At 36.8% G+C, this 23,569-nt stretch overlaps 2 protein-coding genes across 2 annotated transcripts in view; one reads left to right on the plus strand and one right to left on the minus strand.

Annotated features, from left to right (window-relative positions):
• Positions 1–7,856: 7,856 nt before the first annotated feature.
• Positions 7,857–8,276, minus strand: LOC145679265 (uncharacterized). The gene has a single exon (XM_081749853.1). It carries the CDS (start codon positions 8,274–8,276, stop codon positions 7,857–7,859), a length of 420 nt encoding a protein of 139 aa, XP_081605979.1.
• A 14,016-nt stretch (positions 8,277–22,292) lies between these two features.
• IleRS (Isoleucyl-tRNA synthetase) overlaps positions 22,293–23,569 on the plus strand; it is a 78,309-nt gene continuing 77,032 nt past the window's right edge. The window contains exon 1 of the mRNA XM_081747965.1: positions 22,293–22,449. The gene's annotated coding sequence lies outside the window, so the exon portion shown is untranslated. The remainder of the gene's footprint in view (positions 22,450–23,569) is intronic.

Genomic DNA, 23,569 nt, shown 5'->3' on the forward strand with positions numbered 1-23,569 from the left:
GAGCTCATGTGGTTCGGATTCCACGTTAATCAGTAGGTCCACGTCTCATATAGCCTCGCTGCTGAACGGAACGCTAAACTAAAATCAACTCAACTCAACTCTTTTAAAATGATGGTAAAGGGTAATGGTAATTAATTCAAAGAGTAAATGATAAATCAAATATGCGGGTAATGCATGAGAAAATCAACCAGTCTCTCCTATTAATAAAAAAAGATCACGAATAAAATAGTTTTTCTTTCCCTATCTTACATCTCCTTTACCTCATCCAACAAAGATTTTTACATTTAGCCTATTATTCATATACAAATGTTTATGCAAGTAAGCATTCTCCCTCCTTCCTTTTGCCACAAAAGAAGTCCAGATGAGAAAAGATACTGCAGAACATCAGATCTTCCAGAGATTATTTACTTTCTACTGAGCTTCCAGCCAAAGAGATCATCGCCACAGAAACATCTTCCAGTCTTTAATTTTAGCAATTCCATGACACAGTAATGTTTCTTATTCATTACCCAGAAGTTCATTACCATAAACACCTGTTTGTTAGCAGTATTCATTTGTCTGTTAACACGCACAAGCATCGAACTCTGGACTACTGTCAGAATAACATTGACTCATCCCAGTTTTCTAATGTGTTCCGTCAGTAGTGATATAAATTCACCATTGCCCTCTCAGTTTGATCCTGTATTTTGGCATCAGAGAGTTACTGCTCCTAATGGACAATTAGCATAGACATCCCAATGAATGGCAATTCCTTGCATCTTCATACAAAAATTTATGGTTGATTACATTTCTGAACTTAAAAGAAAAGTTCCAGTTTACAACCAACTGGAGTGGAATCTGACAAGAAGAAATCACTGAACAAGTTGAGCATCATTTTATTCTTTTCCACATTTAATTTCAAACCGACTTCCTTGATCTTCAAACTTCTTCTATTATATCGTGCAGATCTGTGTACTTTTACAAAAAGAACATGTTGCAAATACATATTTTATTTACATACTCTGTTAAACTTGATAGAAGTTTCTAACAACAATAATATAACTCGAATTTGAAGTTTTATGGTGCATATAAATGCAAATTTCAAAGATTAGCATATATATTAGTGCTTAAGAGTAGGGATGGTACCGAGACCGAGATGGACTTTTATATACAGAGACGAGACCGAGACCGAGACGGGTTTTTACATACCGAGACGAGACCGAGACCGAGACCGACCTCTATAAATCGAGACGAGACCGAGACGAGACCTTGATCAGTCTCAAAAGTCTCGGTCTCGTCTCGAATATTGACAGCTATTTTGCGTTTACTCAAAATTTGTTTCGTTGCTGTGTGAGATAATATGGGAAAGGTTGACTGATGTACAGTGGCGTATTTAGGGGGTAAGTGTCGGGCTCAAGTCCCTCCCGAAATAAATTTCTGATCATTTTTTCGTATTGCACGTACAACACAAATGTTTCTTACCCGTTCCTCAAGCCTCTCCCGAAACAAAATCCACTGCTGTTGTGTATAATCTTCTCTCTACATATATACAGTCGCGGATTCAGGATATGATCAAGGGAGGAGCTAAATCATACTTTGCCTCTTTATCCAGTGTAAAGTAGGATTGAAGGTCATTTTATTCAGTGTATACCTGAGCGTTAAGGGAGGATATAGCCCCTATATCCATTCCCTTGGATCCGCGCCTATATATCGGGTGTTGCAAAATAAGTGTTACAACTCTTGGGAGGTGACTCCTGTCACTGAGACAAGAAAAAAAGTTCTCTTGAACTTTTGGCTATCGGGCATAGTTTCAGATCTACAAGGTGCCGAAAGCGTGGGAAAATGACTATCGGACGCCAATAGTTCGGGAACTATCCAACGTAAAGAGGACGGATAAAAAAATCACTGAAGAAGTCATACCTGCTGTATTGAATTTTGCATGTTTCACAATCCTGCCATGCACGAGCAAGGGATTCCCCAAAGGAACATAGGGAGTACCGGATAATCTGCCTAATGAAAATTGGTCTAAATGGATATGAATTGATAGGGTTTCTAGCAGGTAACAATAATTCGTTTGTATTAAGTCGATATCTGGAACAAATACAAAATGGCGGACAGGTTCATGCCCGTTGTGTGTGGTTGCATAATCACCAGGTACGGATGCCGGAAAACAGTGACGTTCTGAGTATTAAGAGTAGCGAATTTGTACCCAAATGCTCTAGAAAGACATCTGGAGTGTCGGTAGAGCACAACAGATGAAGCAGGGTGATTCACATGTGTGGAAACACTTAACGAAAAATGCCCAGAAATGCACTCATACTCAGTAAACGAGAGTTCAAAGCGTCGGAAATGTAAGGCTTAGTGTCAAGAACATGAAAGCCATTGCTAATTCCCCAATAATATTCCCTCAAAAAGATGCAATATGATGTGCATGGTTGCATACCAATAAGGATGCAACAACTGAGGAAAAGTTGAAATTGTGCAAGGGGACTTACTAAGAAACTGAGGAAACTAAAGGAATGTCACTAGTGGGATCGCATGATCGATATTGAAATGTGACCAATGTGTGTGTTGATATCGGCATGTAGCTAATGGTCAAATGCCAACATGTCCCACTACTGCTGAGACACCGTCCCACGTGCGAAAAATAGGAAAATAACTACTCGGGGCTTGAAGCTGAGGCCGTGGGCTCCCAGTAGAATTGGATACTGCGACCACGCGAGCGGAAGCGAGCACTCTAGTCCTGAGGCTCGAGGGAGCCTCACTTTCTCTGTATTCATTTCTTTGAGGAGTACTCACTTTGTTTGATAAGCGCTCTTGTATAGCCTCCCAATATGCTTGTGTGTTTCATTTTGTTACTCCTACTGCACAGTTGTAAACAATCAGAGCTTTAAGACGTTTCTTCCTATATCTCATGTCATTTTATTTTCCATATGTATGGTGTTCCAGCTGTAGTGTTACATGTGCCAAATTGGTTCATTTTCGTCTTTGTCTTGGAATGTGCACCGCGTGTAAGATACTAATTTCTGGAGGTATTTTCCTATATTTCGAGTACATCATATGTCCCAGAAGACGTGGAACATGATACAAGTTTGTTATTTTCACGCTCTATCAGAATTTGATGCATGGATTAAGAGATTTATTTTCATATATGTCGACTGTGGGACAATGTCCCAAACAAAGAGGGTCATTGATACAATCGTGTTCTAGTTACGTTATACCAAAAACTGCACCAGATATAATAGCAGAATGCACAACGTTATTTTCCTAGTTTTCGCACGTGAGACGGTGTCCCAGCAGTAGTGAGACATATTGACATTTGTCCAGTAGTTACATATCGATATCAACACTAGCCACATTTCAATATCGATCATGCGATCCCACTAGTGACATTCCTTTAGTTTCCCCAGTTTCTTTATGAGTCCCCTAGCACAATTTCAACGTGAACCCAGTTGCTGCATCCTTATTGGTATGCAACCGTGTATATCATATTGCATCGGTTTGATAGAATATTATTGGGGAATTGGCAATGGCTTTCATATTTTTGATGCTATTCTTTACATTTTCGACGCTTTGAACTCTCGTTTACTGAGTATGAGTGCATTTCTGGGCATTTTTCGTTACGTATCTTCACAGATGTGGATCACCTGTTTCATCTGTTGTGCTCTACCGACACTCCAGATGTCTTTCTAGAGCATTTGAGTACAAATTCGCTACTCTTAATACTCAGAACGTCACTGTTTTCCGGCATCCGTACCTGGTGATTATGCAACCACACACAACGGGCATGAACCTGTCCGCCATTTTGTATTTGTTCCAGATATCGACTTAATACAAACGAATTATTGTTACCTGCTAGAAACTATCAAATCATATCCATTTAGACCAATTTTCATTGGGCAGATTATCCGGTACTCCCTATGTTCCTTTGGGGAATCCCTTGCGCGTGCATGGTAGGATTGTGAAACATGCAAAATTCAATACAGCAGGTATGACTTCTTCAGTGATTTTTTAACCCGCCCTCTTTACGTTGGATAGTTCCCGAACTATTGGCGTCCGAAAGTAGTGATGAGCGCAAGAGTCTTGGTCTTGCAGTTTTTGCAAGAGTCTTGCATGCAAGACCAAGACCAAGACCAAGACCAAGACCAGGAATCCCGATGCAAGACCAAGACCAAGACCAAGGGGTGCAAGACCAAGACCAAGACCAAGACCATACCTGCAAGACCAAGACCAAGACCAAGACTCTTGCGCAAGAGTCTTGCACAAGTACCAACACTACTTGAATTTTTTATAGAATGTAAAAAGGAAGAAGAAAAATCATTACATCTTTCACGTGAACTTCTTGGCTCCAGTAAAAATACCGCCGGAAATCGGTTGTTCACGAGACGTCCGACAGCATAATTCTATGAATAGTTACAAGCTATAATAACTTCAGTGTCTGATTTACTTTAGTCATCATTTGATCATTCACGACGGCCCATGATTGGATTTTGGGAAATCATATGAAGAATAGTTGTGTCCATAAGAAGTGGATAAGCAAAAATAAACTAGAGCATGTTATAGACACGGTAGCTCAGTGGCAGAGCGTTCACCTCTGGTACATGGGGCCCTGGTTCGATCGCAGCTTGCGCTATGTGAGCTTCTTTGGTGAACAAACACCCTGTGCGTGGGTTTCCCCGTTTCCTCGTACTTTCTTCATTCCACCATTTCTCATCATCACTGTTTCCCTTAGCTTCAGTGTTATAATCGTGGGACGTTAAAGTAGATATTTAATTTCATTTCAAAAACATATGAATGGTGTTCTTCTTCCAAAACTAACGGGAAATGTAGCATTGAACATCGGCAATTCCGTACACCATAGGTGCCGACTACATGGATATGGCCTTGGCTCTGAGGTTCAAGCATCCGTTGGAAATTTTTAATGTGTACTTATAAAATTAATATTGAAATAACATTTTCATGACATTGACAAAAACTTAGCGCATGTGACCGCAAGTTTGATTTCATAGGTGGATGCTTATACGTTGAATAATTGTTTATCAATATAACTTATAGCCCCCTTAAGTATACGGCATATCTAGGATTCAACGATATAACATTATACAACAATAAATAATCTATATTCACAACTGAGAGTGATTTCGTACTTATTTCAAATAACTTGAAGTTTGATGCCGTTGTTATGTATTTCTAATGTAGGTCAAAAGTATTTATATAAATTGAGTATATATATATATATATATATATATATATATATATATATATATATATATATATATATATATATATATATATATATATATATATATATATATATATATAAAAGACAGACAGTTGAGTCGTTTTCAGTTTTCACTCAAATTATTCTAAAATATTCGGGCCGCGGTGGCTCAGTGGTAGAGCGTTCAGCTCTGGTGTTTGGTGTCCCGCGTTCGATCCCAGCCCCCGCCAAGTGAACTTTGTGTTGGACTACACCATGTGCGTGGGTTTCCTCGTGGTTCTCCCGTTTCCTCCCACTTTCTTCTTTCCACCATTTTCATTCATTTTTCATCATCACTGTCTCCTTTAGCCTAGCCGGCATAATCGTAGGACGTAAAACTCACAAATTTAATTTCATTTCATATTCTAAAATATTAAGAGGTTTAATTATTATTATTTTAATTTGTTCTCTCTTTTTTGGTCAATATTGCAAAACTTATCATCATCGTCATAATAATAGCTATTCTGCCATTATTGGCAGGTCACTTGCTGCAGCTGAGAAGCTTCGATGACTGTGGTCCTCAGCTAGTCTCTTCGTCTTAACGTAGCAATTTTCTGTCTTAATATCTTTCTTCAACTACGATCTCCTTCGCCCCCTCCCTCTAGCACGTCCCTCATAATACAGTTCCTCCTCAGCCAATGTCCTCCTCTTCATTACATCTAAAATTTTTCTTTTCTCCCCTACTGCTACTATTTCTAAAACCTTCGCATTCGTTTTCCGTTCAACCCAACTGATTCTCTCCTTTTTTCTCCATGCCCACATTTCGAAAGTCTAACTGTTTCATCGTTTTTGCGTATGTTCTTATTTCTGCCCCATACAGTACATATTAGAATCAGTAAAACAAAATTTCAATATTTAATTGGGAGATTGTTCAATACAAAGATGAGCTAATCGTGGTAGGAAAAAAAAAATATGACGCCTTTAGAGTGTAAAAATAATTTTGCAATTTATGGTATTTCAGTAATTTGTGCCGTCTTGGTTTTCTTTCATGCGTCTCACTGTCAGGGATAGCCTCCCCAGTTTGGGAACCAGTGGAGTATTGGATCTGTTAAAACATATAAAAATATTACGAAATGTTGTGATTTATCTTATAAGTAGTGAAGCGTGATCACCCATTGAAAAAAAAAAAAGTAAAGGTCATCGCCTATGTTGTACAGTATCATCACACTTACACGAAGGTAAAATTGGCCCTATATTACATTTAGAAACATACATTGTATTTCCCTCACTATTGACGCAATGTAGGATTTATTATCCCTTATATCCAGAGTAAAATTTACTTATGAAAATCATAGATTTCTTAAAAGCAAAACTTGCAAGACTCTTGCAAGCAAGACCAAGACTGGGTGTGCAAGAACAAGACCAAGACCAAGACTAGGTGTGCAAGACCAAGACCAAGACCAAGACCGAGGGTTCCACTGCAAGACCAAGACCAAGACCGCATGTGCAAGACCAAGACCAAGACCAAGACCACCCGGGTCTTGGTCTTGGTCTTGCATTTGCTCATCACTATCCGAAAGTAATTTTCCCACGCTTTCGGCACCTTGTAGATCTGAAACTATGTGCGATAGCCGAAAGTTCAAGATAACTTTTTTTCTTGTCTCAGTGACAGGAGTCACCTCCCAAGAGTTGTAAGACTTATTTTACAACACCCGATATATATATAGGGGAGAGGTTTGCAATGGCGATCACCTAAGAAAAATGGGTTATTACGTAGTCATTTGCAAAATATATTGAAACAAATTTTTAAATACGTACTCCAATCCTTCTAAAATAAGTACAGTGAGCAAAGAAAGTATTCGTCCGGCCAGAACTGAAGTGTTTGTACGCATATAATTTGCATTCAACTCAGTAATAAAAGAAAGAACGAAACACAAATATTTCATTACACTATCTATATATTTACTAAACATAGAAATTAAGTTATTTCACATTCGAAGCATACGAAAAGGTACAAATAAAATAAACTAAACATATTTCACGCCAAAAAAGTATTCGTCTACATAGAAACATTATTCATCTGCAATGGCTTAGATTGTAGTCCCCCAAATTTTAATACTTTGTGGGTCCTCCTTTTCGCCGTATGACCTCCTGCAACCTCTTTGGCATTGATCTAACTAAATTTTCTGTTGTTGCTCTGGTAATTTTTCTCCATTCCGTCAACAATGAGTTTTTAAGATCAGTTTTATTTGAAATGTGGTGTTTTCGTATGTTTGTTTCCAGTGTGTGCCATATATTCTCAATTGGATTTATGTCCGGTGATTGTGGAGGGGTTTCCATCCACTTCGGAGTATTGTATAAGAGCCACAGCTTCGTATTCAGGGCAGTGTGTTTCGGGTCGTTATCTTGCGTGAATATGTAATCCCCTACTAGGCCCATTTGCTCAACATTCGTGGGAAGATGTTTCTTCAAGATGTTGATATATGCTATGTGATCCATTATTCCCTCAATGAAACACAATTCCCCAACCCCGTTCGCACTCATACACCCCCATACAAGTACTGACCCGCCCCTATGTTTCACTGTAGCTGTAAGATTCTTTTCCTCCAACTCACAATTCTTTTTTCTCCATATCAGAACTCGTCCATCTGATTGAAACAAATTAAATTTACTTTCATCAGTGAAAACCACCTTTTTCCAGAAGTCGAATGTCTCGTTTTCTGTGTGATTTTGCATACTCCTGGCGCTTCTTTCTGTTGGTTTTGCTGATATATGGTTTTCTGCGGGCTGTTCGGGCTCTATATCCAGCTTCATGGAGGACGTTTCTCACAGTTTGACCTGACACTTTCTTTCCAGACTCTTGTTCAAGCTCCGCAGCTATGACGGGTGCACTCATTTTCGGAGTTTTCTTAACTTTACGTAAGATGAGACGTCTATCTTGCTGCGTTAGTTGTGATGGACGCCCCGATCTCGGTAGATTTTTGTATGTTTTTGTCTTTTTAAACTTATATATAAAGCTTTTAATGGTGGTAATAGGCCGACCAATCATATCACTGATCTCACTAAAGGATTTACCCTTACCAAACAATCGTATCATTATTCGTCTTTCCTCTTCACTTTTTCTTTTGATTTTCGGCCCATTTTGTCTTCCCCTGGTTGATTTCTGTTAGTTGTTCACTCCAACAGCAGCAGCACACACACACACTTCGACTAGAGTTTACTAACTGACACAAACGTCTACAAATAGTACCAAAAGACACGCATTACGAAGAGTGTGTTGCTTCAGGTAGATACAAGACGAATACTTTTTTGGCAGCAAATGTGACTTCTCTCTGCTTTATTGTAACCTGTAGAAAACGAAAGACAAAGTTTAATTTATTTATTTCTTTATTTTATGCTGGGAAGTGTAGACGAACCTACGGGCATATTATTGTGCGATAGACTCTTCATTCCTTTAATATATGATTCGATTTATATTGTATGCGCTTTGAGACGAATACTTTTTTTGCTAACTGTATGTAAAATAAAAAGAGGCTCATTCTTTCAGGTCGGGAACGCGATGGAAAAAACTCAAATTGCTACTTTGGTCGCCATTCCCATTACATGTTGGTAATGGCGATCACAGTACAAGCTTAATAAACACACATAGTTTCATAGACAGTTGAAGTTTTTTCTTTTTCTTTTTTTGCTAAACTGCGCCTTCGAAAGACTGAGAAACGTCAACTGAATGTTTTATTGACGTTTTTTTCGAAGACACGTCACAGATATATCCACGTGGTGAGTCCACAACAGTACAGTCAGCATGCACCCACGATCCACAAAGGTTACACCGATACCAAACTTTGAGTGTTTGACTCAAGTAGGCGTATTACCTATCTTCCGCCTTATGCAGAGTCGTTTTGACAAATGATTAGCGACATGCTAAACGCCCGATTTCTGCAGGAAGCTTATGTAAGTCGAACGCTTTAGTATGGCACTAATCAATCGTCAGAAGGACTCTGCATATGGCCCCTTAGGTCTAGCCTCTTTTATAATTTTTGGCTGGAGAAGTATTCCAAATGTTTATTAGGAATGGAGATCACCATGATGGTAAACCGATCACCTGATCGGCATTCCCAACATTGCGCCATTTTGAAAATTGAGCTAGTTATACTGAAAAACGTAGTTTATTTGAAATATAACTATGTGTCGTGCATTAGACGTAAAAATAACTTTTTATGAATCTTAGTAACTTCAAGATCTTACAACTTAAAATTGTACGTATCGTGAGTTGAAATATGCAGATCCTTATAAGAAAATCAACAAAAACAGTTTCAACACGCTGTAGACTTCAGTCTTCTCTGACAACTTCCTCGACGATACACAAGAAACCTTGCTAGAAGAGGCAGATGGAAGCACTAGTTTGACTTCTCCTTGGGTCACACAAGAGGGCAAAGTGGGCTGATCGTCATTCCCTTCCTCTCGATATATATATATATATATATATATATATATATATATATATATATATATATATATATATATATATATATATATATATATATTAAAAATGCTGAAAATTTGTACCATGTTGTGTGAAATATAGAAGAGAAAATTCTTCCAGATACTCTGCAATACCACTAGATAAACAAGCATTGTTGCCAACTAAAAATAAAGTTGTATTTTCTCAAATTGCACTATGTAAGGTATTACCTATTTCTAATTTAGATATTAAATAAAACCACAATACCACATACATTATTCAGTGTAGCAAAGGACAATACAGTATCACCAATATCAACATTTTGGAGATCTCTAATAACTCAAATGGCATAGACGGTGCAATGCGCATCATTTGTATCTTAGCGTCAAATACTATGATCATGGTATAATGTATTTCGAATGAATGAAGGATCAAAGTTAGAAGAAATGAAAATTTTAACTTTTTCTAAAGACTTTACTTCGAAAACGTGCTAGCATATCACGTCTCATCATGTAGATGATTCCAAAAGACTTAATGTCATTTACAACAATTGTTATTTCAAACCGTTTCAGAGATAGCAAACACATGGATAGTGATTGTTATATTGCTTAAAATAACGTATTTGTGTTAAATTTTTATAACGATTGTGGCTTTAGTTTGCTTCTATAACATTATAACAATAGTTTTTGGTGGTTTTAATTACAAGTCGCAGTTCCATTATTTTAAGTAGTGTTGCCAACTTAAATAAATTGTTAAATATTATTTTAAATATAGTGCAAATAACGTAGCTAAACTGTAAAATATTTTAAAATTACTCGTAATTTGTTTTATGGTGCAAGAATGTTTTCAAAAGACGATTTTTTTCGTAGTATTTATAATGCTAATGTTAATGTCAAAGTTTTGATTCCAGCAATACATGTAAATGCAAATTGTAACTAAAACTAAATGTAACTGATAACTTTTTAGTAACCCTAGTTATCCCCTTAATCCTGATGTACACAAAACCATGGTTAATTAAAAGTTATAATTACACCCTAGTTACATTTCACTTAATTTTAGTTTAACCACCGACCACTTCAAGCTCGATCCATACCATATAGCTATATGCAATTATTCAGTTAGTAATACACATTGTGTTGATTTTTGGTTTGGTTTGTTTTAGGTTAACGTCCCACGATTATGCTAGGGCGTCTAAAGGAGACGTGGAGCTAATGATTATAATGGAATCCGAACCACTTCGGTCGTTTAACTGTACCCTAACCGGAAATCGAATTCGGGACCGCGCGAACCGATGTCAAGTGTGATAGCCACTAGACCAAATGGAGGTTCTCACATTGTGTTGATTTAAATCATTGAGTCAGTGTTGTCAGATTCGAAGATCAAAAACTAGCGTGTCTGTGCTCCAAAAGTAGCGGATTTGAACTATTTGTAGGTCATGGTACTAATGAAATGATTTTCAACATGGACTGGAAAATGTGCTGGACATATTGCAAGAAATTATGATCGATGAACCATGAGTAGCAGAAGAAATTCGATCTTTGCTTCCGAATGTCAATTCCTTAATATCAAACACAAAGAAACTCTTTGCGACAACATCCCTCCGTTTACAAGTGTATCGTGAAACGCTTTCTCACACCCCTCTTTCCCCTGAACCCAGCTGAGAAACGGCTCGAGGCTGCAATTGTTTATTGTGAACATTTTGACAAACTGAAAAGTGTTGTGCAAGAATTCGACTTTTCTGAGTAAAACTGCATTCAGCAGAGCAGAGAAGCTTTCAATTGCCAAGATATTAAGAGAAATCTGATACTGATAAAGACTCATTTGAAGATTGTGTCGACATCAATTCAGAAACTAGAGACGCGAATGATGTTGCTTAATGTATGCTTAGCTATAATTAATAAAGTTCAGGACGAGCTCTAGTCAGTTTTTGGTGACTTCTGTTGCTCTATAGAAAGGAAATTGTTGGTTGTTCTTGAAAGAAACTCCGACTACAAACGAATTGAAGTCGAGTTAGATTCCAACTTGCCAGAAAATATATGTAGTTACTAAACTTGCTCCTCTATAAATATTGTCCGCTAACATCGGTTGATGCTAAGAGGTCATTTTCTTCATACAAACTTCTAACGGACAAACGTAACAAACTGACACCAGAAAATGTAGAGAATCAGCACGTGATATGTTGTAAGGCTAAATACGAGAAGTTGTAAATCCTTAAAAAATATTTTTTCCTTCGTACAGTGAAAAATATAGAAATGAGGCTCGTATTATTTGATTAAAGTAAATGCACTCTAAAATACAAATGTGGAGAAATACTAGAGATTGTGTCCTCATATCATTTGGTTCATTTTAATCGCACGCACTCTAAAATACAATTGTGGAGAAATACTAGCGATTGTGTTCTCATATCATTTGGTTCATTTTAATCGCACAATCTATGTGTATTTTTAAAAAATTCAGGAGTATATAAACTGTAAGAATCGCAACAATAAATTATGAAGAGTCATCCCTGAAAGTACACTTCCTATGTTACATTTCACCTACAAAACTTCTTTCACAACTTCACTACATTTTAGAAAATACTCTCTTATTGCATTGTAGGTGCATATTTTAACACATTTGTCAACATAATGGCATGCATATTTCAAGATTTTTAAGCGTATAAAAATACGATATCTAGTCATCAGAGCGTTTTATATCACCGTGGTTTACGAACCTTTACAAAATAAAAGGGTGCGGACCATTGTTCTATAGTTTCTTGCTTCCAAATTTTCAAATTAATCATAAATTATGTTATACTGATAATCCGTAGAGTTATTACAATAGATATCATATAATATGAACAAAATTGCAATAGATGTCTGGAGAAATCTTTTAAAAAGTTTTGAAGAAATTTAGTCCGAAGAAAAGCTTAACCTACACTAAACTACTCCTTTGGGATTTTCCGAAAGAAATGGATTATGCTGTACTTTAGGGTTAGTAATGAATATTCATATCGAAAGTGACAGAGAGCAGGAATGCTTTTCTACTGTAAGTAGAAGATAAGTGGTTCATTGGCCGCGGTGACTCAGTGGTAGAGCATTCACCTTTGGTGAGTAGGCTCTCTTATTCGATCCCGATTGTTAAAGATCTCACTCTTTGAACTAAAAAGATATATTTTAAAATTGTGTCCTAGAAAAAGGATATGGAAATGGAATTCGGATCCCGAAACTTCAAGTACCTGTACCTTGAATAAAGAGAAATATAGAATCTTTAGGGCTCCTTACCTGAAAGCTCTCTGAATCTGAGACTTTTCGGTTGGTTGATTCATTGATATGTATTTAAGTCGTTTGTCAAATGCAATGCTTTACAGAACGAGAGCTAGAGTTTAAAGTTGGATCTGAACCACTATAGTGCGTTCTATGCTCATCACCGGGAATCAAATCACAGAACCTCATGCATCAAAGATCAAAGATACGTTCGCTAGCTACTAGATCAACAAAGAGAGCCGTGACTTTTGGGGTTCAAACACGGAAACATTAGGAAGGGAGCAGGGATTTATTGTGACTTTTAATGGCATTTCATCTTTTCTTGGGAAATAACACAAGCTGTTATATAAAAGACGAAGTCCTGAGTGAATAACTGATCGCACAGGCCAAACCGCTCAAGCTAGAAATTTGGAATTCGAACAGTAGATAAGATTTCTGGCGTAGGGTGTCACTAAGGAAGGATTTCTTGGAAATTCGAAGAAGAGAAGGGGCGGCCATCTCTCTGAATCTCTTAAGGATGAAGACTTGAAATTTGGTATTTGGTTTTCTCATTTTAAATAATTTGACACGCGTTTCAACGTTTTTTGATACTTTAGTAAAATGGGGAAAAAGGGAGGGGAAGAAAAGAGGCGGGGAATGCAATTATTAAAATAAGATATCTATATCTAAGAATCTTCGAAGGTTAGAAACATGAAATTTGGTGTATGGATTTTCACTCAAAATAATTCAATACGTATTTCAGCGTTTTTGATATTTTACCTAGAAGGAAAGAAAAGGGACAGAAATAATAATAATAATAATAATAATAATAATAATAATAATAATAATAATAATAATAATAATAATAATAATAATAATAATAATATAACATGCTCATATCTCGGGATCCTTTATGGTTAGAGACATGAAAGTTGGTAGTTTAATTTTTCATTTAAAATAGCCTAATTAAACATATATTTGAGCGTTTTTTGACACAACGTAGAAGGGAAGGAAAAGATGTGAGGGTAGTTCACTAAAATGCCTTACGAGGTGTTTGAATTTCGTGACAGAGTTTCAGCTCAATCCAATGATATGTGAAAGAGATACGTAGAAGGAAGAACGCGAAAATTTTGCCAAGTAGCACGTAGGAGTATTTGCTATACTGTGTGAGGCCGTGTACAGAGCAAATTGGGGGTCTGGGGGCGAAGCCCTACCTAGGCGAAGGCTAGTATAATATAATTTTATTGTTGTTGTAAGCATAGCTATAATTATATTATGTTTCTAACAACTGCATTTAAGAAATTACCTAATAGAGCCAATTTCCAGCCCCATATTCCTAGTCTGGTCTAATGCTTCTTTCTTTACATACTCAATTATACCACTGGAAAAGAGGTGTATTCGTACAAAATACCCTATACAAAGCATCAGCCGAAAGAATATTTTAACACTAAAAAGGTTGAAGACAAGGCTACTGTCCCGGATGGGTGCAGATCGAATTAGCGACCTGGCACTACTATATATGCACCGAGAGAAACGTAGATTACGATCGTGTCATCGACAGATTTGCCAGGAACAAGACGGTGTAGATTTGAGTTTGTGCTGTAACTTTCACAGAGGTATGGACTGCAAGGTGACTAAGGCCGTTGTGTGTTTTCCCCCGTCGTGGTGTTTGCTCGTAATTATTTTCAGCTTGTGGGTACTCCACAAAAGTCATGAGCCTGAGTATAAGTTGAACTCCTTGGATGTATCTGAATCGCAAACAAAATCAAGAAAGATGAGCGAACTCGAAAAAGTTTTTGAAATTGCTTTTTTAAAATCTTTAACTGAAACAAAAGGGCACAACCACAATCGTAAAAGATGTGTACCGGTATATAGGCTATATTTTATTTTTAATAAACAGTTATTGTGATTCTATATAATTTTAATTCATGTAAAATTTACACATTTCGTGCTAGATCCGACAAAATTTCTGTTGAGTTCGTCTAAGAGAAAGTTTAGTATTGATATTTTTGCTATTACATTATTTGCAGTATTTTACTGAATAAATTGAGCATTTATCTTCGTAGTGATTTATATGGTTAAGGAGTACTGCAATATATTATATTTATATGTAGGATTTACCTTCACAATTCATTTCTTTGTATGTTAATGCTGTAGGTTAACTTCAAATCGTCGCTCTGGGTTTCTGTTAGTAGTACAGTACAATGCTTAAACGCAGCGATGATTAGTATTATGTATTAGAAAGTGTAACTATTTCATTCTCCTGTACTTGATCTAAGTCCTTGAAGGTGCAGGTCATAGTTCTCTTAAGGCAAAAACCATAACATTCTTATTTCGGGGGAAAGCCACGGAATTCAAGTTCGGGCAATCACTACCACGAGTAATAATCACCACGGAGCCACTCAACATCCTTGGAGTTCAGTTTGAATATTACATTTTTTTTCTTTTCAGTTTTCAATTTGCTGAATTATATCTGATATAAACAGATATGAAAGCAATATGTAAAGCTTGATTCCCTATATTTTGGCCCATTTGGAACAGTGTGTGCCATATACTATTAAACGTCACTTTATAATTAATTGTTTTTTAAGCTACCAAGAAATGTATACAGAAATATCATAATGTATTTTGTTATGTGTTAACATTTTGTATTATTCTTTATGCATGTATACTTTTATTATTTATTTTTACGTACACCGAATCTGTCGTTTTTTCAACTGCTGTCCCGCAATTGTTATTAAATATATAAATGATTAGAGCAATTTGTACACTTTTTCTTTAAAATGAATGCCATCGTCAATACAGTATTTTTTTTTCTGCAAGTACTGTGCAAGACAGCGCATCTGATATATTGCGGTTACTAGTGAATCATGACACCGCCACATCTCCGAAATGAAAGTGCGTGTTTAATTTTAATCTACAGAAAGAATACGGGTCTCAAAATGGAATCTGGGAATCAGGGTTGGCTACCACCCTCCAGTCCCGAATTCATATGCGTCCGATTTTTGCAAAGTAAAATTCTGGTCACTTTGAGGCTACGCTCATCTTCCAGGAAGCGAACCGTCCCTCCCAAACGATCCTTCTGGATCCGCTAGTGCCAGGGGTGTAGCCAGCAGGTTTGTGTAGGGGGGGCCCGTCGGCTTTGAGGGGGGGCCAGCTACAATGTACAAAGCAAAAAATGTGTGCCGCTGCTAGTGTTTTTGAGGCCTGAAAGAAAGGAAAATTTTGGTTTCCTTCTGGAAGACTAAAAACACTATTTTAGCTTATTATTATTATTATTATTATTATTATTATTATTATTATTATTATTATTATTATTATTATTATTATTATTATTATCCATAAATAATATTCAATATAGTTTTTATTATGCTTAATCAAGAACTACTGCCCGGGACCAAACGCTATACTTTTGTGCATAACTATAAAGGTAGCCAAGAAAGTTCTGTCCCTTTTCGTGGAGGTCTGTGTTCAATTGGACCTCACACCGTGAGTTGAATGCGAGTGGAGATAAGGCGAACGTCAGTTGTTGGTGTGGGTATATCCAACATACTACCTGGTTGTGGCAATTCAGACACACCGTGAACTTGCGTAAAGACAGAGGGAACATGAGACATCCACAGATGGTCATAAGAGCATGTATGCTGAACGAGTTCAAATGGAAGTCAAACGCCGCTGTAGCGGGACAGAAGATATGCCAGGCCTTTGGTGAGGGTGTCGTGACAACGCGGACAGTGCAGCGGTGGCTTAACAAGTTTAAGGACGGTGACGAAACACCCGAAAACACCACGTGCCAGAAGACCAACACATATACAAAGAGGAACTGGGACTACAATTCAGTATGTGGTGAAACCATTCAGCAGCATATCCATCAACTTGTGAAACACTACAAGTTGGGTCGATGGGTCTCTCATATTTTGACTACGGGCCAGAAGGCAACGCGGCAGTCGCCTGTGTTTATTTACTGTTTCGGAGCCATTTCTCGACAGGGTGTTGACATGTGATAAAAAGTGGGTCCTATACGAAGCTCCACGGCGCCGTCATCATTGGTTAGCATCCCATGAACCGATTTCAAAACAGCAGAAACCAGCACTGTACCAGAAGAAGGTCCTTCTGTGTGTTTGGTGCATCGTGCATCGGGAACTGCTACCAGCTGGTCAGAGTATCAGTTGAACTGTGTATTGTCAGCAGTTGAGCTGTGCTCAACAAGAACTCAAAACTCTGGAGCCATCACTTCTGAATTGCAAATGAGTCCTCGATTACGGGACAACGCTAAGTCCCACGTGGCTAGGATGACTCAGGACACCATTTTCCGCCTTGGATGGGAAACAATATTGCAACCACTATATTCCCCGGGTATTGCACTGTCCGATTATCACCTGTTCCATTCTTTGGAGAATCACCTTAGAGGACGCCAGTTCAAATCCCTAGTAAAAGTCCAAAATGCACCTCATACTTTCTTCGTTTCACGGCCAACCAAGTTCTACCGCGATGGATTGCATGGCCTTCCAGAACGTTTTCAGAAGGTCGTCGATGCTGATGGGACTATTTTTTATCTTCCAGGTTAGGTGACATATCGATGTTCGAAGGTGGTGGGTGAAAAAGCAACAAAACTTTTCTTGGTTACCTTTATATTTAAATTTAAGACCTTGTATACAAAACCTGTCTACACAAGATTGGTTTTCTTTGAAATTTCACTTAATTTCTTTATGGTTTCCTGAGAAAAATATTTATTTATTATTCGTGACTAAAACAAAACAGAATTATTTTATTACACTGAGTAGAAATAAAAGAGAGCGAATGAAATCCAAATTGAATAAAAACATTGTTTCTCACCAAATTTTCCATCCTCTATGTCTTTTAAAACACTTGCTAAAGCATATAAAATATACTGTACTTACAAATCAGTTTAGTACCTTTGTTTTATGGCTGTATTTGTAGTACCTTGTTAAAACGTTTGTCTTCAAACTGTCAAATATAAATCGCAGTAAATTGTGTAATCTGCTGTCACAAAAAAGTATCCTATTTTTCGATCGGTATAAGGAAGAGATACTATACTATTTTTCGATCGGTATGGAAAAACAATATTTCTCCATACTATTTTACCATAAATTATTAATTGTCAATAAACTTTGTTACTTTTAAATGAATGAAGCGAAATAATTTTACTATGATGTTTTAAAAGTTGCTCATTTGGGGGGGCCAGGAATCCATTTGGGGGGGCCGGGCCCCGATGGGCCCCCCCTTGGCTACACCCCTGGCTAGTGCCTACAGTTATCCCAAGTAGGCTAAAGAATAAGAATGATTATTTTAAAAGTTGTGGAACGAAAATGTAGAATAAAATGGGAAAACCTGAGAAAACCCACGTACACGATGATGTGAACAATAAACTCATATAACTTGCGATCGAATCAGAATTTTGTCCAGGAAAAATGTCTTATGCCATATTCGGTGGTGGTCAACGAAATATTTGTTTATGAAATATAACGAAATCCCTTTAATTGCCTTCGAGAAAACTCACCTCCCACTCCCAGAAGCTAACTGCCTTTTCAGGGTTCTTTCTGTGGGAAACAAACGAAGTTGTACTATGGGATTATCAATTGTAATATTAACTTAGAAATTACCCGACTTAGAAAGATTAAAATAGAGTTTCCGCAGCAAGTGTATGTGAAACGTGGATCTAAAGCTTAAAGAGGGATCCGAACCACAAGAGCTCCCACTGAAAATTGAACCCTGATCTCCTACGTCAAAGACGCGTATGCTAACAATATAGATAAAAGGAAGTTCGCAACTTAGAAATAATATCGATAGATCAATTTTCGAAAAAAGAAAAAACACTTAATTATTGATTTTAACCTTTCTGTAAACCATATTTATGGATAGGCCCTATGTAGAAAAATTTCCTAGGGTATATTGAAAAGAAAACAAAAATGAAATGTCCCTAAAAGTAATAGATTACTTTGAAATCATATTCCAAAACATCTGAATTGATTGTATGAATCAGGAAACATAATTCTGGCAATGTAACCACGACGAACTTTGGCCGGATAATATTTGATCAGCATGTTGGACTCTATCACTGCTAAGGGGGCGCGGTGGCTCAGTGGTAGATCGCAGCTCGCGCCGTGTGGACTTTCTGGTGGACAAACACCGTGTGCGTGGGTTTTCTCGGGGTTCTCCCGTTTCCTCCCACATTCTTCATTCCACCATTTCATTCATTTCTCATCATCACCGTCTCCTTTAGCCTTACCGGCATAACCGTGGGATGTAAAACTTAAAGATTCCATTCTATCAGTGCTGTTTCGACACTCCTAAAATGCAGTTCCGTGTATTTTAATTCAAGTTATATTTCTAAAGTGCATCACGGTGTTGGATCAATGCTGGAAATTCTGTGCTCCTACCGAGGATCACGAGTATCAAAGCCTAGTTTTTTATGTATTCTTTACCTCTGATAGCAGTACTATCTATATAAATATTTATTATGTAGAAGGAAGCGGTTTTGAAAATGTTACATTTGAAAGGTTTAGGAAAAAACATTAACGTCATTTAGCTTTCAAACGGTTAAAAATTAACTTCAATTTTTCACACAGTCCTATCCCTGCACATCAAAAGTTTAAGTATGAATAGCTCTTTACTACGGAGTTTCTTTTTCTCGGTTTTGAATCAGTATAAGTTTGCGCTGCGCAAACTTGCACAAATAACTAAATTTTCAAAAAAATAATTGACTGATAGTTTTCTCTTACCTTTCACTTATTTTAAAAATAATACACTAACATACTGCATATATAAATATTTGAGATTAGACTTGATGTGACAATTTATCCGAAATCCAGATTTTTGTAAATTCCTGACTTTTCCTAAATCCAATTTTTTTCTGAATTCCTGATCTTTTTCGAAATCCACGAAGTGAAATTTCCGAATCCGGAAAATTATGACCATCTCTACTATGTGCCCTCCAACATTTAAGAGAAGTCTGTCAATATATCCATGTCTTATGAAAGGAAATGGACCCTTGTACTTTCTTTATAACCATATAAAGCAATAAAGCCTCATCAAAGAATATAAAATAGGTCAGAAACCTCAGAAATTTGATTTTTTGGCAATTTTTTACCCATAGAAGGGAACGAGATGGACCACTCAAACTTACCAAGAATTATACTCCCGTTCCTACCTATACTGCCAAAGCAAATTTTTAATTTGGCAATTTCCAAAATTTAAGAAGATGGCTTTATCTTCCGTTCCCAAAATTTAGGAAGTGGGCTAAGGTACACCTGCTAAAATCAAGAGGACGTAGACCCTTATGAAGCCATTTCGCACTGTCTGGTCACGTGATCTCCCTCACAAGTAAAGGGTCCATATGGATGAATCGAGTTGCGGGATGAGACATTGTGCGACTGATAGAGAATGTGAAAATATGTATATGTGCAAAGTTATTGCGGCTGAGCGACATAAGAAACGGAGGGGGGAGGAGGTCAAAGTTGATGGGAAAAAGGAGAATTAAAATATATACTTCAGGTTGGCCAAAGAATCAGAATAGGTGTTGATATAGGATGGGGTCCCCTCTATGTTATCTTATTGAAATACATCAAATAAACTGTTCACTCGTTAAAATAGCGAAAGATAGACAATGCAAACGGTGGTAGTTACATATACTGACAAACAAAGAATGGGCAGAGTAGATCATGAACATCCGCCGCTATCTTGAAATCAGCCATTTTGAAAAATGTGATATTTTTTTGAAATGGAAAGGTAGTCATATGATATATCATTAGGACCAGCATGTTCACAAAAACTCAATTATGAACTTTAGTGATTATTATCTGTACTTAATTGGGAAATTTAGGATTATCTTCATAGTTACTTACGAAAATATAGGAGACTGATACTCGTATGTTGAAAGTTTGGATTATCACGAAAACGCATGTAAGTTAAACATATCTACAAGCCAAGAAAACTAACAGTGAAATTTGATATTCAACAGTGAAATGCGGTAATAATAATGTAATAATATACAACTTGAATATCTAATTTCACTGTTTCTTGGCTTGTAAATATGTTTAACTTACATGTGTTTTCGTGATAATCCAAACTTTTAACATACGAGTATCAGTCTCCTAGATTTGCGTAACTATGAAGATAATCCTAAATCTCCCAATTAAGTACAGAATAATGATCACTAAAGTTCATAATTGAGTTTCTGAGAACATGCTGGCCTTAATGATATATCATATGACTATCTTTTAACTTTCTGAAGTTAAATTTCAGCAGGTGCTTAGGTCATTGGCGACGTCATGACTCCTTAATGCCGGTCTACCTCGACTTTACAAGAATGTATCCATCCAGTTTTGCAGTTGATTGATTGCCTACTGCGAGGAGCATATTGGACATCAAAATTTTCAGAAGTAAAGTGACTGACCATGTTTTACCTGTTGCTTTTGATAACGTATCGTGCTCGTAAACAGCACAAATGTCTTCATGGATCTACGCAGCATTTGCACCTTTATCGAAATAAAACATTTTTGCGTAAAGTTCATTCATTTTCACGATGGAATATCTTATTCTGATTATAAGAATTCTAGTACTTTTCGCACATCTGCTAGCTTCAACTGCCAGCTGTCAAATGACGTTAGGCCTGAACCGCTAAAACTCATATACCCTGAGATTTGGGTCACCAACGCCATCACGTGCATGAAAGACTACCTATTATTATTATTATTATTATTATTATTATTATTATTATTATTATTATTATTATTATTATTATTATTATTATTATTATTAATAGTCAACTGAATAAATCCAGCTAGGCAAACGAGAGTAATAAAATTGATGGTTAATTTAAGCTGTTTATACTTTAAGCTGTTAACATGGTTTATTTATTTATTTTTAAAATATCTTTCTTTTATTTTCTATCATAAACGTTCTTCATTTGCTGTAAGTATTAAACTAGTTTAATAAACACATAAAAGACTAATCCCATTCCCCCTTCTCCTTAGCTGTGACTATTCGATCATAACACACCTCTAATCAATGGATGAAGGAAAGAATAATTATAACATCGAAATTTCCGTGATTGCAAAATAGCATTGTCCACTTTTCGTAATGGGGCGTTTACACTTGGTCAATTTAGTCGCACGACTAAATCGATTTAGTCGCACGACTAAATCGACTCGCTGCATTTGCCACTAAATCGAAGCAACTAGGCCGAATTAGATCGATGGATGTTCAATTATTTCAACCACAGAAAATATAACGTCTTTTAATTCAGTTGCCAGTCGATTAGTCGCCTTCGATCAACAAGCGATTAAGTTGAATTCCCGTTTACACGGTCGATTAAGTTGAAAGTGACGTCAATTCAACTGAATCGAACGCAAATCGACTAAGTGTAAACGCCCCATAAGAGAGCTTAATTTTACGACGACTCCGATAAAAACTGAAGGCTATTGTATGATTGTGGAACTCGCATAAAAACTATCGCCAGCCAGTGCGACCACGATGCAATTGTTTTGGAAGGGAAGTGGCAGACGACGTTTTGTTATTGCTCTCATATGTAATATGTAGACATATTTCTTTGTGAAAATTAGGTAAATATTATTTTTAAACAAACTTACATTTTCAAATTAATGTAATGTTTTATTTGAATATTCTTCCAATTTCGTACACATACAAATATAGTAACAGATACGAATGAACACGTGCGAAATATGCATACATATATTTTGTTTTCTCCCTGTACACATTACAAGAGAAAATCGATTTATCATTTGGAATAAGTGATCTAAAATAATAATTCTGAGAGAACTGGGTTTTGCAATGTGGCAATCCATATTGTTTGCATGATGCAATCAAGCATGTAGAACAGTAAGCCCAAATTATGTATTCAGCCAATGTAGAATTATGCAACATACTAGGAAAGGTAGTACAAGGAAAACTAGTTCTAACATATGTTTAATTTTGTGAATATATTCAACGGAATATTTGAGGTAAATGTACCTTAAGATAATTATTGGCAGTGTCGAGCAGCAGAAGATTTTGTGATGAATCTGCCAAAGCTATTGTCAGGATTGTGTATTTTGTGCATGTGAAGAGCGGGTTATATACGCATTGCGCATAAAATATAGTACTTTCTTCTTTTAAAAATAATGTGGTAGTGGCTTTACACTTCTACCGGTACGAAATGTGCTGGCATAAGGGACATATGCTATATGTGAAAGTCCGTTAAGGAAATAAATGCCCTTCGTATCCTCGTATCCCCACCAGTAACGTAGCGAGAAGGTTTGAAATGGGTAGGCTGAAATTAGATCCGTAGCTAGAGGGTGGCTAGGAGAGGCCCAATCCCCTGGAACTTGCATTTTTTGTTGTATATATATATATATATATATGAGTGTAAAGTGAATTATCCGCCCTTATTTAAACGATCACGTCTTAGTGTTCTGACTACGCTGTAATGCTTGATAGAAAAATGCTAATTCATGCAATATATTTTTCATACAATGCAAGAAAAAGTATAAGAGTGGTTCTGCTTCATATTTCCCTTACATATGCGATACTCGCATATCACACATACACCGTATTACTGTTTCAAAGAAACAGATAAAAACGGATAGCTATAGGACGATCTTAAGTGTAACTTCCCCAAATCATAGACAAACTTAAGCACTTCACCCACAACAACACATATCAGCATACTAATGGAAAACAGTG

This window comes from Thermobia domestica, chromosome 2, assembly GCF_964235325.1.
Source record: "Thermobia domestica chromosome 2, izTheDome1.hap1.1, whole genome shotgun sequence".
In the NCBI taxonomy this organism is placed as follows: Eukaryota; Metazoa; Arthropoda; class Insecta; order Zygentoma; family Lepismatidae; genus Thermobia; species Thermobia domestica.